The 23038-nt window shown below is 37.6% G+C and overlaps 1 protein-coding gene across 5 annotated transcripts; it reads left to right on the forward strand.

The window, feature by feature from the left end:
- The first annotated feature begins 769 nt into the window (after window positions 1–769).
- Window positions 770–22889, forward strand: LOC131382590 (putative inactive fatty acyl-CoA reductase 2-like protein). Of its 5 annotated transcripts, none has more exons than XR_009212153.1 (5): window positions 770–929; window positions 1259–1326; window positions 6351–6525; window positions 9904–9982; window positions 22607–22889. XR_009212153.1 is itself a non-coding variant. In XM_058434942.1 (4 exons), exons 1-4 carry the CDS (start codon window positions 889–891, stop codon window positions 8293–8295), a joined length of 294 nt encoding a protein of 97 aa, XP_058290925.1. In that variant the 5' UTR covers window positions 770–888; the 3' UTR covers window positions 8296–8419. The 5 variants fall into 5 exon arrangements, 1 of the variants encoding a protein (XP_058290925.1); XR_009212154.1 differs by lacking the exons at window positions 9904–9982; window positions 22607–22889 and adding exons at window positions 8286–8364; window positions 8765–8911; XM_058434942.1 differs by lacking the exons at window positions 9904–9982; window positions 22607–22889 and adding an exon at window positions 8286–8419.
- The last annotated feature ends 149 nt before the right edge of the window (window positions 22890–23038 follow it).

Consider the following 23038-nt stretch of genomic DNA (forward strand, 5'->3'; position numbering starts at 1 on the left):
ATGGAAAACAAACATTAATGGGAAATTTGTGTAACCTCAATTCTTAACGTGTCTTATGAATTAATTTTTAAAATGTGAAGGTTTATTCCTGGTGTTTGGTAATTAACTAAGTTTATTAATCTCTCATAAATATGAGGAATTTTATTCCCTAAAGGAACGTGAGGAACATGAGTAGTTCAAGAAAATGCTGAAGATGCGCTTGGCTGGGAAGCTGGAATAGGCTGACGAAGTCAGACTTAGTATAGGAACCTGGTAAGCAGTGGATCGATGTTAGCTGTTTTCACTTATTGCACTAGTATAATCAGTTTGATAAAATGATACGTACTTTAGCCCCAGCTGTTACTTAAGACCTGGTTTCACATTTTATGTTCTTTTTCCTGTGCAGGCTGGGAAAGGGTTTCTTCTGGCCATAAAAGCTACTCCAAGGGCTGTGGGAGACTTACTTCCAATTCCAGTTGATACAGCCATCCGTCTCCCACTAGCTGTAGGATGGTGTACTGCAGTTCACAGGTGTGGATGCTCAAGTGGGCTTTCAAATATTTCATGAGGGGGAGGGTTAATGTATTAGGCACATTTTCCAAATATAGGCATTTCATTGTACAAGACCCCAAATGTGAGAGGGTGTTGGTTTCAGTATAGAGTTCCTAATATGCCATCATATATACATTTAGTTGTTTTCAAAATACAGTTTAGTACTTGGCTACTCACGAAGTAATAAAACATTTAAATCACTTAACCATAAAATTCTTGATAACCAAAAGGCTTTTGTTTCTATTCAGTAGTTTAACATTCAGCTTTCTTTTTTAGGGCAAAGGAGATAGAAGTGGATGAAATGAGAGAATTTTTTTTTAATTGAACGCTGGTTAATGCCAAAAGTGTTCAATCACTATGTGTGGGGAAGTTCCTGGTGCAAAGAAAAAAAAAAACAGGTTGTTCCTACATTTGGCTGTGTTAATAAGTGGTAAACAGAATTAAATTTTTCTTATGTGAACTCACACACATGTGCTTCATAATATGTCACTTCTATTTAACATCTCTTTCACACACACATGCATCCCCCCCACATACCCCTTTGCTAGTCTTCTTCCATTTTGCTTATTAACCCAAAGAAAGAAAAAAATACGGAAGTCTTCTTGTGTAGGTTACCTTAATCAGATGAATTATTGAAACCACTCTGTCTAAATATTATTTTCGCTTATTTTTCTTTCATTAGTTTTCCATTCTGTTGTATTTATTTAATTTTTATTTCATTTTCCAGACCTAAGTCAATGTTAGTCTACCACTGTACATCTGGTAACCTCAATCCCTGCAATTGGGGCAAAATGAGTAAGTACTTTAGCCATGTAACTGCATAATTACTAGTGTCTGACACAGAGAAAAAATAGACAAAGGGTGTCATGGAGCTTAGAGCCTACATGAGGAGAAAGACAAAAATAAGCAAAGAGACAAAATAATGGGAAATTGTAAATGTGTGGTAGTTAACTAGAATGTACTGTGGTTACCAAGGAAAGCAGTCATTGGGAACACATACATGATTGTAAGCAGTGGGGGTCCATTGGCTGTATTTTTTTTTTTTTTTTTTTGAGACAGAGTCTCGCTCTGTCACCCAGGCTGGAGTGCAGTGGCACGATCTCGGCTCACTGCAAGCTCCGCTTCCCAGGTTCACGCCATTCTCCTGCCTCAGCCTCTCCGAGTAGCTGGGACTACAGGCGCCCGCCACCACGCCTGGCTAATTTTTTGTATTTTTAGTAGAGACGGGGTTTCACCGTGGTCTCGATCTCCTGACCTCGTGATCCGCCTGCCTCGGCCTCCCAAAGTGCTGGGATTACAAGCGTGAGCCACCGTGCCCGGCCACCATTGGCTGTATTTTAAAAAAAATGATGAAAGAAAGCAAAAGTTGGCAGTTATAAAGAATCTCAGTGATAAAGTACTGAAATACTCCTCCCTGCTGGGGCACTGGGTCCTATACACACACCCCTTCCCTTCTTGATATGTCACTGAGAATGTGACGTGATCAATGACCAATGAGATTTAGAAAAGTCGGGTGATCTTATTCCTTATTGAGTGTGTAATACTGATCACTAATTTATGCAACTTGTTTCTCTTGGATGTGCATTAACTACTCTACTAGTGATTTGTAAAAGTGAATAGGAATCACTGTGAGAGAATAAAAACAACACCCAGTTTCCTTGGACCCTAGGACCAAGGTCTTGGGTGATGCTGAGGAAACTGTATTTTTAATAAGCATCTAGATGATTCTTGCTGCTTGGGGAAATGCTCTTTGAGAAACCGCGTACTATACAAATGATTAATTTGTCTGAATGTAAGGGATTTAATCTGGTCAATGTACAAAAACCATGGAAATCAATTTGAGTACAACTTATCTAATGATGGTAGAAGATAGAAGTAGGGAGTTTTGCTATTCTGTAGGATTTCTTAGTACCTACTAACTAACGCACCCCTTCTATCCCTGTTACATAGGTACCACTAGCTCTTCATATTCCAATGGTAAGCCATGGTACCACACTGAGAGTTCTATTGTAGGGCAGCTAGACACTGTGGCTCATTTATATATTGTGGCTTTGAATTGGAAAATGCTTTTCCAGGAATGAAAATACCTGGCAGGCATGTTTCCTCTACCCCTCTCACACCTGTGGCAAACACTGTGGGCTGATACGACATTGGTTATCCCTGTGCCAAGGCTCTGTTCTAGATTCCCTTCTAACACAGCATTTCTGGAAGCTATTACTATTAATTTGATGTTGCGTTCAAATTAAACTCATTTGTGTTTCCTATCGGGGACTCTTAGGAGGGATAAAAATGCTGCCTACTGGGAGCAGTAGCCATGTTAACAGGAGGTTGAGCATATATAGTCTCAGGTGATACTACAAGGAGTGATAGACAGCTGGGTGGGTGAACATGGGCTATCTCTCCATAGAATTGTCTCCTTTAGTGTCCCTTAAGAAGAGTTTTTAATCTCCTGCATATCTTAAGCATCTTTTATCAGATTTATACCTAGGGCCTAGGTAATTGATTTTTTTTTTTTTTACTAATTTAAATGTCTTTTGTAAAAATATATTTTCTAATTGTTTGTGGATGATGTCAAATGCAATTGATTTTTGTATATTGACCTTATATTCAGCTATCTTGCTAAACTTATTATTGCTAGAAATTGTATAAAATTTCCTCATGATTTCCTATGTAGACAGTTACTTAATCTGCAAAAATACCAGTATTATCCCCATTTTGTCAAGCTTTAGGTCTTTATTTTTCTTGTTGATGGCACCATCTCAGCTCACTGCAGGCTCTGCCTCCTGGGTTCACGCCATTCTCCTGCCTCAGCCTCCCGAGTAGCTGGGACTACAGGCACCCGCCACCACGCCTGGCTAATTTTTGTATTTTTAGTAGAGACAGGGTTTCACCGTGTTAGCCAGGATGGTCTCGATCTCCTGATCTCATGATCCACTTGCCTTGGCCTCTCAAAGTGCTGGGATTACAGGCGTGAGCCACCGCGCCCAGGCTTCTTGTTGAACTTCTACTATAATGGTGAATAAAAATGGCAATAGTACGTGTTGTTGTCTTGCTGCTAATTTTAAGCAGAAGACTTCAAATGTTAAACTCGCCTGCCACTTTTAGGATAAACCCAACTTGGTTGTGCCATGTTATCTTTTTTTATATTTTGTTTAATTCAGTTTTCTAATCATATAGTGCCCTTGTTTTTTCTATTCTCTGTAAGTGCTTGTGTAATAGTGGAGTGATCTGTTCCTCGAAAACTTGGGAAAAGCACCTTTAAATTATCTGGACTTATAATTTTTTGTGAGAAGATTTTTTATTGCTTCAGTGTCTTTCATAGTTAAAGAATTTTGCAGGCTTCATTTTCTGCTGCAATCAGTTTTAGCAAATTTGTCTCTTTTTCTAAGATTTTGTCTGTTTTAAAATGTATTTACATTCTTTTTTTATATTAATATTTTTGTCCTAAACTGTATCTGTAATTATGCTTCTTTTTAAATTCATAATATTTGTGTGTCTTCTCTTTTCTTCTCAGCTAGTCTCCAAAGGGTTTATTTTATTTCTTTTTTTCAAAGAACCAACTTCTTCGGACTTTATTGACTTTTTTCTTTTCTTTTTTTTTTTTTTTTTTTTTTTTTTTTTTTTTATATTCGAAATGACTAAAGAAAGGATTGATATAGATTTAGGAAAAGGAAAGTAGGTGTATGTTGCTGAGATATTTATTCATTCGTTTAGTCAATAAATGTTTATTAGGTACTGATTACCTGTCAGCCACTTTTCAAGGTACTGTATAGGTTCAAACAAAACAGACAAAATTTGGTTATGGTACTTAAATCTTAGAAAGGAGAAATATATATATATATTTTTTGAGATGGAGTCTTGCTCTTGTTGCCCAGGCTGGAGTACAATGGCATGATCTTGGCTCACCACAACCTCTGCCTCCCGGGTTCAAGCAGTTCTCCTGCCTCAGCCTCCTGAGTAGAGTAGCTGGGATTACAGACGTGCACCACCATGCCTGGCTAATTTTGTATTTTTAGTAGAGATGGGGTTTCTCCATGTTGGTCAGATATGGTTAAGTGATTGCAGAAAAATAAAACAGATTAAAGAAGTAAATAGTATTGTGGGAAGGCTGCTATTTGATATGTGATGGCCAAAGAAAGTCTCTCTGATAAGGTGTCATCTTAGTAGAGACCTGAAAGAAGTGAGAGGGCAAATCAGAGGGACATGTGGATGAAATATTCCAGGTTGAAGAAACAGTAAGTGCTGAAGTTCTTTAATCATATTCAAGGACAGCAAGGAGGCCAGTATGGCTGCAGCAGAAGCACTGAGAGGGAGGGCGGTAAGAGATGAAGTCAGAGTGGTGGGCAGAGAGAGTGAGGGTGCAGAGAGTGCAAGGCCTTGCAGAACATGGCTTTGCCTCTAAATGAGAAGAGATTCCATTGAAGGGCTCTGAATGGGGAAGTTCCTGTAATATACTCTGAGTTACATTTTACAAGAATCACTCTGGCTGCTACATGGAGGTCCGACTAGGGGGACAAGGGTAGTGGCAGAGACCACTTAGGACAGCATTGCAACATTCCAGGCTACAGTAGTGGTTTGGATCAGAGAGAGAGCAGGTGGAAATTATGATTCTGGGTACTTTTCAAACAGCTGATAGATTTTGTTCAATTGTGTGTAGATTGTTAAAGAGAAGAATCAAGGATAACCCCAAAGTTTTTGGCTGAACTACTAAACAAATTGAATTAGCATTTGGTTAGAGGTAGAAGACTGGTGAAATAGCAAGTTTGTGTATGTATTGGGAAGGGGGTGGTTAGCAGTGGGTGTATCAGGAGGCCCATTTTAGAGCTGTTAAATGTGAATGTCTGTTACACCTCCAGGTAGAAATGTTGAACAAGTATATGGATATATAGATCAGAAGGTCAGTGTTGAGATCAGAATCTCTTATGCTATCAACCTGTACATAACTTTTTAATTTACTACCATCTTTTTAAAGTATAAATCCCTATGGACCAGATGATTCTTGAGAATCTTCTCTGAAGAGGAGTTATATTTTTCAGATAGATTTTTAGCCGGCATTTTTTTAGGTAGGGCAATAATTGTATTACTATAATAACTGACATCATAATTGAATAATGAGCTTAGGCATATGCTTTGCAAAACCTACATACCTTAAATAAAATTGAATTCAAATGAGTATCTTTTCGAGAGAACTACTGAATTCACAAATGTACGTAAAAAGTTCTTAATTAAGCTTAATCTAAGTATTAATATAAAAGGAAAAACACTATTATGAATAAAACCCTGGATACCAGAGTGGATAATTGAGTCTGACATATTCCCAGAGAAATATTTAAAGTAAGCTAACACAAGAAAATCTTGCCTTTAGAGTTTTTTAGTTTAACTTTTAATAAAGATTCAAATAAAATGTTAAGAAACTTTCTAAATGGTTCTGAAAGTAATGGTCCAGCCAGGGAAATAAAGTTTCTAGCCTCTGTCTTGGGGCTTTCAGAATAGACTAGATAACCTTAGAATTAAATGTGGATTTGTGTTTTTCTGAACAGTACCCCCTTTTATTGACTACATGTGTTTCCCCAAGAATTTGTTTTAGAGTAGATGTTTCAAATAAAGGATCCAACTCTTAACCCATTCACATTGTTTCATTTTTGCAAATAACCACTTGCCTACCATAAAAATCTTTACGTTGTTCTCAGAAATTGATTCTTGACTCTACACAGCAAATCCTTTGTCTTTATTGTTGTGACCCATTATAAATACCTTCCACTATGATGGGCTTATATTCTCCTATTGTCCTCTAGCACTTACTCTCTTTTTTTCCCCAGGATTCCAGGTCTTGGCAACCTTTGAAATTCCAATTCCATTTGAGAGAGCTTTGAGGAGGCCGTATACTGATTTCACCACCAGCAACTTCACAACCCAGTACTGGAATGCCATCAGCCACCAGGCCCCTGCCATCATCTATGACTTCTATCTGTGGCTCACTGGAAGGAAACCCAGGTGAGAAGCTGAGTCAATGGCTTTGAGAATGTCACTGCATATGGGAGATTGAGGCCCCAAAGTCTTTAGTGCTTCCTTCAGCCAAGGATTAAAGGAGATAACTGAATCTGACCCATATATACAGATTGAACACACCTACTCTGAAAATCCAAAATCTGAAATTCTTCAAAGTCCAAAATGTTTTCAGTGCTGACGTGATGCCACAAATGGAAAATTCCACACATCTTACCTCCTGTGATGGGTCACAGTCAAAACACATTCAAAACTTTGTATCATGCATACAATTATTTAAAATATTGTATAAGATGACCTTCAGGTTATGTGTGTGTGGCTAAGTGTGTATGAAACATAAGTGAATTTTGTGTTTAGACATGGGTCCCATTCCCAAGATACCTCATTACACAGAAGGAAATATTCCAAAATCTACAAACAGTTGAAACCCGACACACTTCTGACCCAGGCACTTCAGATAAAGGATACTAACCTGTAGAAGTTTTGAATAAACAAAGCAGTCATAGTGAGAAGCCACAGAAGCCTCCTACATTAAAAGTGCTCCAGCATAATAAAGGAAGGTAAATGTTAAAGAGCTTGCTTGATGAATTTAGCGAGTGATCATTCACAAAAAGAAAAGCAACTGAGACTCTGTCACTAGGGTTTTTCAAATAGGTAGATAATCTTAAATATCCAGTAATGATGACAACCTCACTTACTGGGAGCTTACTCGTGGGGCTAAGGAGGATGCATGATGATCCCATTTTTATTGTCACAGTTACCGAAGGAAGATACCCTCATCAACCTAATTTTACAAATGGAGAAATAGAAGCTAAGGGAAGAATCTGAAGTAGTCTCAAAGGAAGTGACAGGAAAGATGTGGAGAAAGCTGAGTGTCAAAGTCAGTATTCAGGACCAGATTTACTGCTACTTAGAGATGAATGAAGAAATTAGAGGGAACACAGTGTGCTGATGCTAAAGCAGCTGTCACCACCTAGCTTCGTGACATAGGACATATTCTTTCTCTGTCTCACTTGAATAATATGATGTGTCAGAGGAGACATTATTATAATTGCCTAAAGCAATTCTTGTGATCAAGAATCAGAAGCATGAACAGTATTGCCCTCTGTCTTAGCCCCTTTATAAGGGAGGAAGTCATCTTCAGCATGTTGAATTGTCATCTTTATCAGCAGTGCAAATGACTAAAAATTAGCCAATGTAGAGTTTATCCAAATTTTTACAGACCTCATTTGCAGCTCATAACTCAGTTCTTGAGCAAAGTGGAAAGAAAACATTATGATTACGGGGAAAATATTTATATGGGACTTATCAAATAAAGATAGGAAAAGAAGAAAACCCAAATATTATAGGCAGAAATGCTAAAGGTTTTAAAATATGTCAGGATTGGAAGAAGGCATGGATAAAGAACAAAGTTCAGTTAGGAAAGAGAAACACAGAAGGAAGAGACACAATAAAAGTCATATGTATTCTGTGAGAAGTCAGACAGTAAGATTTGTGGGAAATGGGTTGGTTTGTTGTATGGTATGTATTTTAGCAATAATCTTTTTGGCAGAGAAAGCTAAAATCCTTTAGCTTGTGTGAATGATCGCTTGCTGAATTCCTCAAGGTAGGCATGATGAAGGAGGGTTTAGAGGAGACACAGACACAATGAACTGACCTAGATATAAGGCCTTAGTATACTCAGCTAAGAATAGTGATTCTGAGGACACACTCTGACCTGATTATGTCATTTTTTCACCCCATTTCAGACTGTTCTAAAATCAGAAAGGAAATTCTCCTCCATGAGCATGTGTATGTTTTTGGCTGTTGGAACTTGAGATGGTGCAAGTAAGTACAAGCACATTTTCCAGATGATAGAAGGAAGAACTGATGGCATATTTTCACCCCCGCCCAAAATCAGTTAAATATTGGGACACTAACCATCCAGGTCTAGAAAAGTCACATGCCATAGCCATGGTATTGCACATCATTCATCTTGCATTCTTTGAGAATAAGAAGATCAGTAAATAGTTCAGAAGTGGGAAGCTTTGTCCAGGCCTGTGTGTGAACCCAATATTTTGTTTAGAAATAGAACAAGTAAGTTCATTGCTATAGCATAACACAAAATTTGCTTAAGTGGTGGTCAGCAACTCCTTGAATGCTGCTTAATGTGAGAGGTTGGTAAAATCCTTTGTGCAACACTCTTACTCTCTGAATGTTTTGCTGTGCCGGGGCCTGTGCATGCCAGACAAGGCCAAGCTGGCTCAACGAGCAACCAGCCACCTCTGCAACCTGCCACCTCTGCAACCTGCCACCTCCTGCTGGCAGGATTTGTTTTTGCATCCTGTGAAAAGCCAAGGAGGCACCAGGGCATAAGTCTACTCACTATATCTGTTTGTCTGGAACATAACACATATTTGTTTTTACAACAAATAAAATTGATCTTGAATAAAAACTGAGTGGTCATTGTCATTAATCTTTGAACCCAGATTAACCTTTTGGTCATGCCTAGTCTAAGAGAAAAGAGATATTCTTATCAATAAATACAGAGCCCATCTATGTCAGTGAAGATCTCAAGTGCATAGATAGTAGTTTGGAGAATAGTCAGAGGCCAAAAAGACAGGAATGGCAGACATTGAACAGAGGAGAGTGTGGTGTTTGCCTTTGCATCACCAACACCTGAGGCTTCGGGAGAGCACCTACAAGATACCAATAAAGCATTGTAAGACCATCTATGAAGTGAGAAAATTTGAATTACTGTTGTTCTTGTGGTTATGATTGTATTTATGGTTGTTACTTCATTCATATTAATCACCTATGTGCCCAAGTGTAATCACGAAGTTAGATTTTTCCCAGATTTTTTTATTAGACTCAAGAGTTCCCACAGACAAAGGCAATATCACTATCCTATTTATACATTCATTCTCTCAGTTCTGCGGAGCCAAAATGTAGAGTCCAATGCAATAAAGGCTGGCCTGGATTATCTAACTGGTACATGAGGCCCAGTGTGGTAGTTTACTCCAGAGGAAATTGGCACTTGTATAGAATTGTAGTTAAGTTGATCCCTTGATATCAGGAAAGTTTCTGCTATGCAGTCCTTTTTGATGATTTCTTAATATATACCCTCATTTTAGACAGTACCAGTGGCCACAGATGTACTTGGCAGCAGAATATTACAGATGGTAAACCTCGAGTCTGTGTTTTAGTAGCAAGAGCATTTGGAGTCTTGTGCTTCCCTTGTAGACATCTTCTTAACATCTGCATCCTATCTTTCGTCTACTGTTGTTACTGCTCCTAGTTCCATAGAAATTCTAATTTTCATTTGGGATATACATTTTTGTTATTTGTAAGCTCCCCCTTCTTTTTCATTTTTTCACCCCATTTCAGACTGTTCTAAAATCAGAAAGGAAATTCTCCTCCATGAGCATGTGTATGTTTTTGGCTGTTGGAACTTGAGATGGTGCAAGTAAGTACAAGCACATTTTCCAGATAAGTCATGTGAAGTGATTTACGTTTCATAATATGATCATTTCTGATTGATCTTATCTATTATGACCACCCATAGAGATGGCTGTAAAGAATTAAGAACATCAAACAATGTCAAGTTGTTCATTGCATGTATTTCAGAACATTGCCGAGATAAAGCCAGGTGGAGTCATTAATTTCACCAGCTAGTTATTTCCTTGCTGCAGTACCAAAGATTGTCATTTTTGAATTAAAACCTCTGGTTTTTCTAACTCATGTTTCATTGTTGATCATGGCAAGTGAATAATTAGTGAATGTATATGTTTAGGTTATGAGGAATTTAAAACACACCCTAAGAGTTGTAATGTTGATTGCTTTTAAATGTTGTAATGGTTTTGAGAGTGTCTGCTAATGATTTCTTAATTACATACTTGCTTTTCTTAGAAAATCAACTCATTTCATTATTAGTGATTAATTTTCTCTTAAATATTTAACTTCATATTTTAATAAGTCACTATGCCTGGGATTCCATTAGATATTTGAAAAGATCAAGTTTAATTTTCTTACCCAGGTAACATATACAATGGCTCAAGATTTGTGTTCTTTGATCTCACAATTTAAAAAAATATGCTTTAAGCACCATAGAAATCCCAGTAACTTCAGCAAGAAAGAGTCTTTGTTCCATAGTTTCTTTGCTTGATAAATATGTGGAATCAAATAAATGGAATATCTTAATTCAGTTTTTGCTTCATGAGACTGGTTGAGTGAACATAGGCCTAGTGCTTTGAAAATTGGCCTATTGTAGAAGATTGATATTCTAGTAGCCTAAAGAGAATCCATTTCTTATAAGAATATATATATTTTGGAAAATGTGGTATTTCTCAGAAAACTGCTGAAATGAATTATGTATCTTTTCTTTTTAATTCTATTACTTTCAAAGATCTAAAGCTTTCACTTGAAAATTAGTCTTTTGGAAAAAAAGACATTGAAACTAGTGTTAAATTAATTTCATTGAGGTAATGAATATGAAGATTCATTTGCTGTAATCTTGGGATCTTTTAGTTTCTTGTGCTTTTAAAAATAACACTATAATGGTCTATATGTGTATCAGTTTTTACAATAATTTGCCTAAACTTTAGCTTATACCAGTGTGCATGAAGAACCAAGTGCAGTCTGAATTAGCGCAATGCAAATAGAAAACCGACCTTTTATTTTCCTCACAAAATTATATCTAATATAAACCTTATGTAAAATAAAGAATTTTTAAGTGCTTGTAAATTAATAACAAAATCATAGATAATGTCAGTGGAGGAGAAAAATTAAGGAGTTTATATCACAATAAAATGCATTTCTAAATTGACTTAGTATTGTTATAAAACATATTCTTGAATATTATATCAGAATTTATCACCACTAGTGAAGTCAAAATAAAGATGGATCTCTAAATTATACAATTTATTTGGGAATCACAGAATTGTAGTTCTGAACAAAACTGAAAACCATGGTGGTCTTCTATATGTGTGAAGGACAAAGAGAAGATTGGGGGTTTACTAGCAAGGGAACTGCTACATACTGTTTTGAAAGAAAGCTCATGGCCGGACACTAGAGAAGATTTTGGGAGCTGGTCAAACAAGCCTAATGGGAGACAAATCTTTTGAGACTTCCCAGGAGCCCAACTAGAAAATCCCTTAGTCAATTTTAGGTGAAAAAGACTTAAATTTGATTCTGGGGAAGTTTGTCATTTGGATGCAAAAAGCCTAAAAATATTTAATTAAAGTAGAATTACATATCCTTGAGAGATAATGGTCACTTATTTAACCAGAGTAATAATGGAAAGACTTCAAAAACAAATTCAAAGGTTATGTAGTCAAGAGAAAAAAAATACTTAGACCTGTATTAGAGATGACTTAGTTTTTTCAGCTGGTCAAAACCCGAATAAAGACAGCCCAAACCACAAGAAGCTATCTTAAAACATAAAATGTCTGCTTGTTAGGTGGATTACTTAGAGAGAGAGAGAGAGAAAACCTTTTGTAGTATGACCATTTCTCTTGGTATACGCCCTTTTGAATAAGCTGGAAATTAAACCCCATGAAATACTACTTTAATTCAATTAGACGCTGGAAGAGTGTGTGTCTAAGGTTATAAGTAAACCATATTATAGAATAATAATACACACACACACACACACACACACACACACACACACAAGTAGTAACTCCACCAGGGGGAATGGATGGCTTTTAGAAAAAGAGCATGTGAAATTTCCTGGTTACATAGAACAATTTGGATACATCAGGAAAAGCCAAGAGTACAGAATTCGTCTATACTGGAAAAACATTGTTTTTCCAGTTTCTTTTTGAGACAAACATTCTCTGTGTCAGGTTATAATACCAGAGTGTGAAGTGGGGAAAAATGCAATACGAACTGACAAAAAAAAAAAAAAAAAAAATGAGAGAGAGAGTCACCACTTTAGTTAAGCAAAAGGATGTACTGTTTTAAAGAGAGAAGTAAGAAGAGCAGAAGGCATTGCTGTATTAACTGCAAATTACATGTAGTGAGATGCATAAAAAGCCAAACCCTTGAGATAAAAATCTGAAAAACTGTAAGAGGAAAACTCTACCTCCTGAAATGAAGCGATCATTTATTTTTCTTTATTGCTGCTTCTAAAAAGAGGATACATGTACAGAATGTGCAGGTTTGTTGCATAGGTATACGTGTGCCATGGTGGTTTGCTGCACCTATTGACCCATCCTGTAAGTTCCCTCCCCTCACCCCCATCCCCCAACAGACCGTGGTATATGTTGTTCCCCTCTCTGTGTCCATGTGTTCTCAATGTTCAACTCCCACTGAATGAGAACATGCAGTGTCTGGTTTTCTGTTCTTGTGTTAGTTTGCCGAGGATGATGGCTTCCAGTTTCATCCATGTCCCTGCAAAGGACATGCTCTCATTCATTTTTCATGGCTGCATAGTATTCCATGCTGTATATGTAACACATTTTCTTTATCCAGTCTATCATTGGTGGGCATTTGGGTTGGTTCCAGTCTTTGCTATTGTAAATTGTGCTGCAATAAATAGAATGATTTATATTCCTTTGGGTATATACCCAATAATGGGATTGTAGGGTCAATTGGTATTTCTGGTTTTAGATACTTGGGGAATCACCATGCTGTCTTCCACAATGATTAAACTAATGTATATCCTCACCAACAGTGTAAAAGCATTCCTATTTCTCCACAGCCTCACCAGCATCTATTGTATCCTGACTCTTTTAAATAATCACCATTCTGACTGGCATGAGATGGTATCTCATTGTGGTTTTGATTTGCATTTCTCTGATGATCAGTGATGTTGAGCTTTCTTTCATATGTTTGTTGGCCAACTTCTTTTGAGAAGTGTCTGTTCATATCCTTTGCCCACTTTTAAATGATATTATTGCTCATATTAACTTTGAAATGACTGGAAATTCAAAATAAAGACAAGAAAGATAAAATTATATATTTTAAGTTAATAGGTATGAAGTATTTTTGAAAGGAAAGAAACCTCTAGATTATATATATGTATGTGTATATATTTATATGTATATGTGTGTATATATGTGCGTGTGTATATAATATATATGTTGCTTTCAACAAAAAAATTATTAGAGTCAAAATAGTACCATCTCCAGGTGTTTTTATTTAGCTTGGTACCTAAAATCATTTAGGTGACCCCTTCCCATGTTTGGAAAATTTTTAAAATTTGTTGTCTACATCTGTGGTATTCAGTATAGTAACCACTAGCTACTTAACTTTTAATCAGTCATAATGAAATTTAAAATTCAGTTCTTCCGTCATACTAGCTACATTTCAAGTGCTCAGTAGACACACTTGGCTAGTGGCTACTTTATTGGACAGGGCAGGTATAGAACATTTCCATTATCACAGAATATTTAACCAGACAGCATTGATCTAAATGGTTTTTTTTTTTTTTTTTTTTTTTTAACTGGAGTGCAGTGGTGCAATCTCAGCTCACTGCAACCTCTGCCTCCCAGGTTCAAGCAATTTTCTGCCTCAGCCTCCCAAGTAGCTGGGATTATAGGCGCCCACCACCACACCCGTCTAATTTTTTTATTTTTAGTAGAGACAGGGTTTCACCATCTTGGCCAGGCTGGTCTTGAACTCCTGACCTCATGATCCACCAGCCTTGGCTTCCCAAAGTGCTGGGATTACAGGCATGAGCCGCCAGGCCAAGTATCTTGTAGAGAAAGTTTATATTATGATTCAGATTTCCATGTTGCCCATCTTTTTTATTAATCTTACAGACACTTATTGGAGCGCTTATTATGTCTTAAGTGCATGAGAAGTGCGAAGAGTGTAAAGACAAAAATGATGTAGCCAAATCAAGTGGTGGAGACAGACATTTAAAGCATGATTGCAACCCAACATGAATTCTCCAGGGAGAGGAGAACAAAGGGCAATGAAGGCAGAAAGAATCACACTTGCAAATCCATGAACGGTGTGGTGTGTTTGGGAAACTCTGGGTGATTTATTTAGCCCTAGACAAGTACAAATAAGGACTAGAAAGGTGTGCTGAGGCCAGATCTTGAAAGATTTCAAATAAGTGCAGTCAGGTTACATTCCATTGAATGAAAACCCAGTTGAAACTGGTTTAAAACACAAAGGTGGTGTATTGATTTACAATGGAAAAAATCCAGGACTAGAGTGGTGAGCAGCTGTGATTCAACTAGAGCTCTGGCTGCCTTGGTCTTTGAGTCTCTCAACTCTACCACTTTGTTCTGGTTTTATCCTCATGATGAATAAGATGTTTGCTGTAGCTTCAAGCTTTACACACATAATATGGCAAGGTTTGGATGAAGAGAGGCTGGCCCTTTCCAAGATTTTCTCCCAAGATTGATGAAACTTGTTTTCTAAAAACCCTCAGCAAATTTCCCTCCCATCGCATCAGGCCTAGTTAAGGTTACCTGTCCATTTCTGGCCAGCCCCTGTGTCCTGAGATTATGCCATGTGCTAATTTGTTGAGAAACCTCAGATGTAAGCCAGTCACTGTCTAGAGTGTAAGAGTACATGGAGATCAATCAGCTTTTCTCTGAAGCTGGGGTGAGATTATGTGTTTCTGAGGCAAGGTGGCTACTGGAGAAGGGCGAATACCTGGGTGATAATTCATAACTCATCAAGAGATAGCAGCCTGGGTGTCAGGGGGTTAGCATTCTGAGTGGAGCATGGTTTCTGTAGTCAGACCTGAGTTGGTGTCCTTTATCCACCACTGGGTGGATAACTTTATGTAACTGAGCCTCAGTTTCCAAATGGAGATTATAACGGTCATTGTCTTTCGTACGGTTGTGAGATGTAAAGGAGTTAACATAGGAAAGGCACTTAGAATAGTGCCTGAACCACAGTAAGCGCTCAGCAAATATTAGCTTTAAATTCATACTCAAATATGGGAGGGAGTTTGAGCTTTATCTTTTAGAGTCTGACACTCCCATTGAAGGTCTTTTGTATCTTGACAGCTAGAAGATTTCCTACCACTTAAATAATAATAAAAGATTAGAACTCAAGTGATGATGATGATGACAGGAAATGTGAATTAGTTGAGTAGTTGGGACAGAAATCACGTGGCCTGCAAAGCTGAGAATATTATCTGGCCCTTTACAGAAGTTTGCCAACTCCTGAAATAGAGGACCACAAAAATGTCTTCTGATATAAAACACCTAAACATGTTAGGCCTGGTGCAGCGGCTCACCCCTGTAATCCCAGCACTTTGGGAGGCCAAGGTAGCTGAATCCTCCCACCTCAGCCTCCCAAGTAGTTCGATATCAGCCTGGACAACGTGGTGAAACCCTGTCTCTACCAAAAATACAAAAATTAGCTGAGCATGGTGGCAGTTGCCTGTAATCACAGCTACTTGGGAGGCTGAGGCAGGAGAATGGTTTGAATCCAAGAGGCAGAGGCTGCAGTGAGCCAAGATCACACCAGTGCACTCCAGACTGGGCAACGGAGTGAAACTCTGTCTGAAAAAAAAAAAAAAAGATAAAATATGTTTTTATAAAATAGTTTTAATGCATAGCTGAACTTGAGGCAAAATAAGGAAATTCCTAAGTGTCTTGAAATGACAAGAAAGTACACACCTGCACACAGAGTGAGAGAAGTTGAACAAGCACACACACAAATATGACAAATGTGTATTGAGAGCCAAATATATGTCAGGTACATATTGCTCTGTGCCTGGGGAACAGGGGCAATAAGATAGAAAATATAACAGACATGGGATTAACCTCATAGATCTTAAAGTCCAGTGAAGTAGACAACTTTTATAAGAAATAATGTGTATTAAATATTTTGAAAAGTACTGTGAAGAAAAAGAGCAAGACGCTTTGAAAGAGACTAACAAGTGACACCTGCTTTAGGATTATGTGCCTTGAAAAGAACTCCAGAAATAGTGCCACTGGGACTCAGGAGGAGTTAATGTATTCATGGAAATGGGAGAGAGCATTTCTTTTAGGTAGATGCCTAGGCTCTGCCAACTTTGCTTGATTCTATCTGACTCTATAAGACAAGTTACAGAAGTATAATAATGCCTTTGCTATAAACCAGAAATGGATAAACACTTAAGAAATTTTCATATCAAATGCACATTTTGATGCTATAGTAATTGTTCCAGTTTAAAACATTCGTTTATACATATTTTCTTTTTCTTTCTTTCTTTTTTTTTTTTTTTTTTGAGACAGGTTCTCACCTGGTTCCCAGATTGGAGTGCAGTTCGCAATCAGCTCACTGTAACCTCAAATTCTTGGGTTCAAGGGATTCTCTTGTCTCAGCCTCCTGAGTTGCGGGGAATATAGGCACACACAGCCACAGCTGGCTAGTTTTCATATTTTTTGTAGAGATGGGGTCTCACTATATTGCTTATACTGGTCTCGAACTTGTGGTCTCAAGCAGTGCTCCTGCCTCAGCCTCTTGAAAGTGCTAGGATTACAAGTGTGAGCCACCACACCTGGTTTATACATATTTGAATAGTTTTAATATAACAGCAAAGTCCATTTGAGGCAGAGGACAGACTGTTTTAAAAAAATTATTGAAACATCTGTCTTGCTCTTATCACCAAGGCTGGAGGGCAGTGCATGACCAGGGTTCACTGCAGCCTCAACCTCCTGGGCTCATGTGATCTTCCCACCTCAGCCTCCCAAGTAGCTGGGACCACAGGTGTGTGACACCATGCCTGGCTAAATTTTTTTTTTTTGTAGACATGGTGGTCTCACTACATTGTACAGGCTAGTCTCGAACTCCTGGTGTTAAGCAATTTTCTGGTCTCAGCCTCACAAAGTGCTGGGATTACCGGTATGGGCCACCACACCTAGCTAGAGAACAGACTTTTAATAACAAAAGAAAAGTCCTTTTTATTCAAAGGTTGACTTTCGGAGCCTGTCTACAGTAAAGGCGGATAGAGGAGACTGATTGCTTACAGAAAGCTAGCTTTGTGTGCTGAACTTGGTACTATTAGAGGTTTCTTGAAAGATCTGGGAGAAAAGGTTTAAAACTGCAGCTGGAAGATGTTTGCTAGACTAGACATGGAGAGTCCTAAGCATTCAGGAATTCAGCAAATGGCTGCTGGTTAGGTTTTTGTTTTTGTTTTTTGGATTTAAGATACTCTCAAACTAGTTATTTCTGAATTGAAGATGACCAATTGATGGGTATGTTTGTATTAGTAAAATCAAAAAGCTTATTAATTTATGTTTCACATTAATAAAACCCATAAAGAAATTATACTTTGCCTTTGTAACCCATATGTCAGCTTGGATATCCCTGCCCTTTAATAAAATGTAATTAATGACATTCCCCAAGAATTGTTGAGGATTCTCAGGTGGCCAATTGTTCATGGTCATCTCTGCTGTTGCTGGAGATGAGTCAGTTTTGTTTATGAATCATTTTCATTTCACATGGGCTCCATAACAAGTCGATCCAGACTAGGTAAAGGCCTCGTTCTTCATTTGTCATAAATTTAGAATCAAACAACAAAAAGAGAAAACACGTGCCTAGGCCTGCCTAACACTCATAGGACCTGCCTTTACCTACCACACATGGACACCCAATCTTTCAATGTGTCATCCTCTACCCTGTTAACTGAAGTTTTCTGTGTTTATTTTTCTCATATTTTAAATCTTCCATTTACTGTAATTTAGGAGAAAATGAGGTCACTGAGTTTGTTAATTCATTTTGCTGAGTTTAGTACACAAATTCTAGGCAACATTTCACAGACCTGGCTCTTTCATGGTGTAATAAATATGGGCTTTTGCAAACTGTTTTCCTCTTTTTGGTCTCACAGCTATGTTTTGGATGATTAAAGTTGCTAAAGGTCTAAACATTTACTAGTAGGTTTTGTTCTTACATCTGCACTGGGCGGTAACATAGGGCAGTAGAAAGAACACTGAAGCTCTAGATACTACTATCTCCTCAATCAGAGAAGTAGAGCTTGGTGGAGAAACCATAGCCTAGTTAGCTAACCCATATGAGTCTTGTTTTTATTATGCGTAAAAATAATAGCTATTTCACAGGGATTTGCAAAAATCAAATGTAATCCTAAGTATAAAACAATGTTTTATATTGTGCAATATAAATATTAGTTTTGTTATCAGTAACCTCTCATTTCTTTTACCCAGATATGTTCTTTTGTTCATTATCCCTAAGCAAGACTCTCTACATTGCCTGCATCAGTTTCACACTTATCAAGGATGTACATTCCTACATTTTCTTTTCTACAGTTAATCATCATTTCATTAGAAAGACATTTAAGTATTCACATTTATATTATAACATTAAATTTGGAAAAATCTTTTTGCAAGAAAGGAGAGTATAATCAGAAATTCATCTATAAAGTCCTAGGTTTCACCAGCCTGTGCCACATGTGTTCACAGTCACTCTCCATTCTGCATGAGTTGTACTAATGTGGGAGCTGAAGGAGATAAACCCCCCAAATCAGTAGCTTAATACAAATGAAATGTGATTGTCAATCCCAGTAGTTCTAACTGGTAGAAGGCGTTGCACTCCACAGTCACTCAAGGATCCATGCTGATGGAAGGTTGCCATCTTCTGCACATGGCTTCTAAGTCATCCAACTCTCTGGATGACAATATCCAGATGCCAATGGGGTAAAAGAGGCACTGACATGTGGAAGGATTTTATGATCCAGGTCCAACAGTGCCCATCACATCTGTCCATATTCCACCCTCAGAAGTGTCACTGGGCTACATCTAAGTATGAGGATGCCTGGAAAATACATAGCTGTGTGCCCAGGAGGAAAGGAAAATAGGATTGTTGAACAACTAATGAGGTTCTGCCATGGCCTTCTTTTTAGGTCACCAAATATCTGCCTTCCTGTCTTTCCTACACATACAAGACACTCATTCCTAACCAAGGGTCTCATACCATTATTGCATCCAGTTCAAAGTCCAAGGTCCAAAGTCCAAAGGGGAATAGACTATCCTCTGTATCAGATTCTGATATGTCAGCTTCTGGTTTGGCATTCTTGAATAAAAAGGCCAATTTTCTGCCTCCCACGTAGAGGTGAAAAATATCTCTGTTCTTCTACTTGTCATGGTAGAACAGTGAAAAGACCACCATAATTGAAGGCAAAAAATAAAGAAATCTGCTATGCAAGAAAGAGAAGACAGGCAGGCAAGCAGCAGTCCCTAGAGTATAAGCATAAGGAGATCCTGAGTAGCAAGTAGTGAGAAGCTCCGTACACTGGGCATGGGAAATTCCTTAAATAGCCTCTGAATCTACTCTCTGGGAGGAATCCTCTTTTCCATCATTTTTGGTGGTGACTCCATCCTCTGGAAAGTTCTTATTTCTTATTCCCTGGCTGTCACCTCTGAACTGGCTGTGAAGGAGTGTGCTTTTCTTGAGGTCTTTGGCTTTATAACTCATTCTGCAAAAGTAAAGGTGAAAAACAATGGGTGTTTTATGCCGATCTGTCCCACAGACTCTGGCCAAGTGACGAATGAAAGGAGTTCGCTGACACAGGTATTTTTCCTGACAGTGTGGCTAGGAGACTGCACCACTCAGCGCTGCTGGTGAGACAGTGCAGCAGCCAAAAGGAGTGCAGCCCCCCTAAGCTGGCCCCGCTTGAATTTATTTAGTACAGATTTAATGACAAGGGCTTGGAGCAAACACAATTTGTGGGTAATTAACATTGTCAAACCCCCGAGTCGAGAGCAGTCCTGCGCATGAATGATCAAAGCTTGGTTTCCAGAGATATAAGTAGAACAATTTATCTAGATAAGTTTCTTTACATTCCCTTGTTATCTAACCCTTGCTCTTAAGAGAATTTAACTGCCTTCAGCTAAATTCTCTTTTGAAGCTTTTGCAAAACCTCCCATTCTTCCAAGAATTGTGTCTTTCCCTGTAACCTTTTCTTACAACTTTTCCCACCACCCTGACCAAACTCCTACACTTTTAGGTTTAAGGTCAGTCATTTGCTGGCTCTGGGGCTGGGGAAGAAAAAATAAATCCCTCAGTTCATGCACACAGTGTGACAGCTTGGCATAAGTAAAAGACGTGAACAAAAAGATTAATGAAGGAGTGAAAGAAGGAAGGAGTGTGCATTAGGCACAACATCATCTAAAAACTAAAAAAACTGCAATGCATTAAACTTGTTCATTCAACAAGTATTGGTTGAGTGCCTACTAAGTGTCAAGTGCTGGGACCGATGTGGGGGATACAGTGGAGGATACATTGGCAACACATGGAAAGTAAAGGCAGTGAAAAGGCCATGGATTTAAAAATTAAAGGAAAAAAAGGGGTAATACATTTGTTACTGGTTTTAGCAAATCGAAAAAATGTGAGACAATAGTGCAGTGTTTGCCAAATCTACAACTCTTTCGCCCTCACTGAGTCTCAAATTAAGAATGTACAAAAGCAGAATTACTAGGAAATCAGTTTTATGGGTGTATTCCCTTAAGTAATAGCACTATACTGCAAAATTGGTGGAAGTCGCCTGCACATTTGAAATAACCAACCTGCACCTTTGCCGCCTCCACCAGATTCTAACCAAATAAAGTATGAAATAAGGCAGAACTCACCATGCTCCACCAACTTACCAGGAATGAAGTCAATGCTGATTGGAAAAGTGTCAAGCAATAAAGAAGAGTTTGGATCTATTTTAAACATTATCTTCATGTCACTTGAGACTTTAATCTCAGCCAAATCTACTTCCAAAACCAATCTCTTGTGCGATGATCTTGTCTGGGTCCAGGCCAAGGCTTACTTCTATTGCACAGCTACTCTCACCTTTCTTGATTTTTACTCTGAAGAACTTTCCTGCCTGGGTTAGAGTTTCCTCTGGTAGGCATCAGATTCTGCAAATATTTATTATCTCATGTTAATCAAGACCCCCCTCTAGATTCTGCTATTTAACTATTTTGACATAAACGGAGTGATTTAAATGCAGTTGTAACTTGTTCCTAAGTAGGGCCTGTTATAGCTTTTTAAGCAATATATCTCTCCAGTCACACATAATAATGAATGGATTCTAACTTACCCTAAGTACTACCGTGTTCCTGAGGGTAAATAAACCATGTCAACTTTGTGAGGCTTAGAAATTTTTCTTTAAAGCAAAGTAACCAAAAATGTTACCAGTTTTCCTTTGATTACTACTATATTGCCCAGGAAGTGTGATCAAAAGACATCTGTTGTATGTATCAAAATTCATACATCTGCTTCATTCATTTCCTTTTATGGTATCACCTCTGACTTCCAATTTCCCTGCTGTCAGAAACAAATGGGAGATGCTTTGGACAACAGGATTTTTAAAAATCCAGTGGCCACAGAGAATTGGAACTGAAGAATCAGAAGAGAGGATTAATTTTCTTTCTTCTCACTAAGTTTCTTAAGTATTTTCAGAGCTCTTAAAGGGACATATCAATAGCGGGGAAAGTATCTGAATTAATGGCAGGATTCTTGAGGACTTTCTCACAAAGATAATTAAGGTGGCACTCTAAGAAAACAACCAGAGACATCACAAATAATATATAGGTATTTTTTATTGTAGTATTACTTATGGTAAACTTGGATCCAATTTGAATGTTCCACAATAGAGGAATGACTAAATAACAATACATACAAGTGTTAGAAAAGTATTCAGGCATTAAAAATCATGTTTTATCAAATAGTAAATGACAAAAAGGCTTGTAATATATTCAGTGCAAAACCATATTAGGTATAATCTCAACTCTTAGCCCTAAATGTTGGTATGATCTTGGATTAATTTTTTTTTTTACATTTTCAAATTTTCAAATGAGAAGTATGATTATTCTACTTCTGTGGTGTGGAAAAAATTACCCACTGTAAAAGCGAAAAAATAAGAATAGTCATCTACTTCCCACGTTTTCCAAATACAATGAACACATTACACTTTTACAGTGGAAGAAAAGAAACACCTATCTTTTAAAATAGGAAATAAATCAGAATAAGACAGAAATTCATCATGAATTTACAAAATTATGTCATCAAGTATAAGTTCAGTTCATGTTTAGTTTTGAAACTGTTTATCAAAATTAAATAGTTTGACTTATTTTTATTAGAAATACGATTCTAAGTATTCAACATTGCTTTTTAAAAAATTATCTTCTAGTTTTTCACAAAATCTGAGGAGCTGCTATGGAAAGCACACCAGATCTCGTGTTGAAATGTGAACGTGCTCACCACAGACCAAGGACTTTCAACCTGTCAGCCCCCAGGATTTCCAAGCCAGGAGTTTCATCTCTTACTTATGGAAAATTTGTCCACTTAATTATGAGCCAATCAGCTTTTCATTGTGTCAAAATCAAATCTAGATAGTGAAATTGATATTTTATCTTTATTGTTATCTTAAATATATCTTGGCTTAAAGAGACATAAGTGGCTCTTCCCCACTATACCAGATAATGAGTTGCAAATAAATCATTCAGTAGTAAATTTCAAAGAAAGCCTGAAAGCATTTTGAATTTCCTAGTGTCTTACAGATTTGTTTCTTTTTACAACAACCATGTGCCATGTGTATCCGTTTAGGACCTTAAGTTGTTAA

Source organism: Hylobates moloch, unplaced genomic scaffold (genome assembly GCF_009828535.3).
Source record: "Hylobates moloch isolate HMO894 unplaced genomic scaffold, HMol_V3 SCAFFOLD_108, whole genome shotgun sequence".
In the NCBI taxonomy this organism is placed as follows: Eukaryota; Metazoa; Chordata; class Mammalia; order Primates; family Hylobatidae; genus Hylobates; species Hylobates moloch.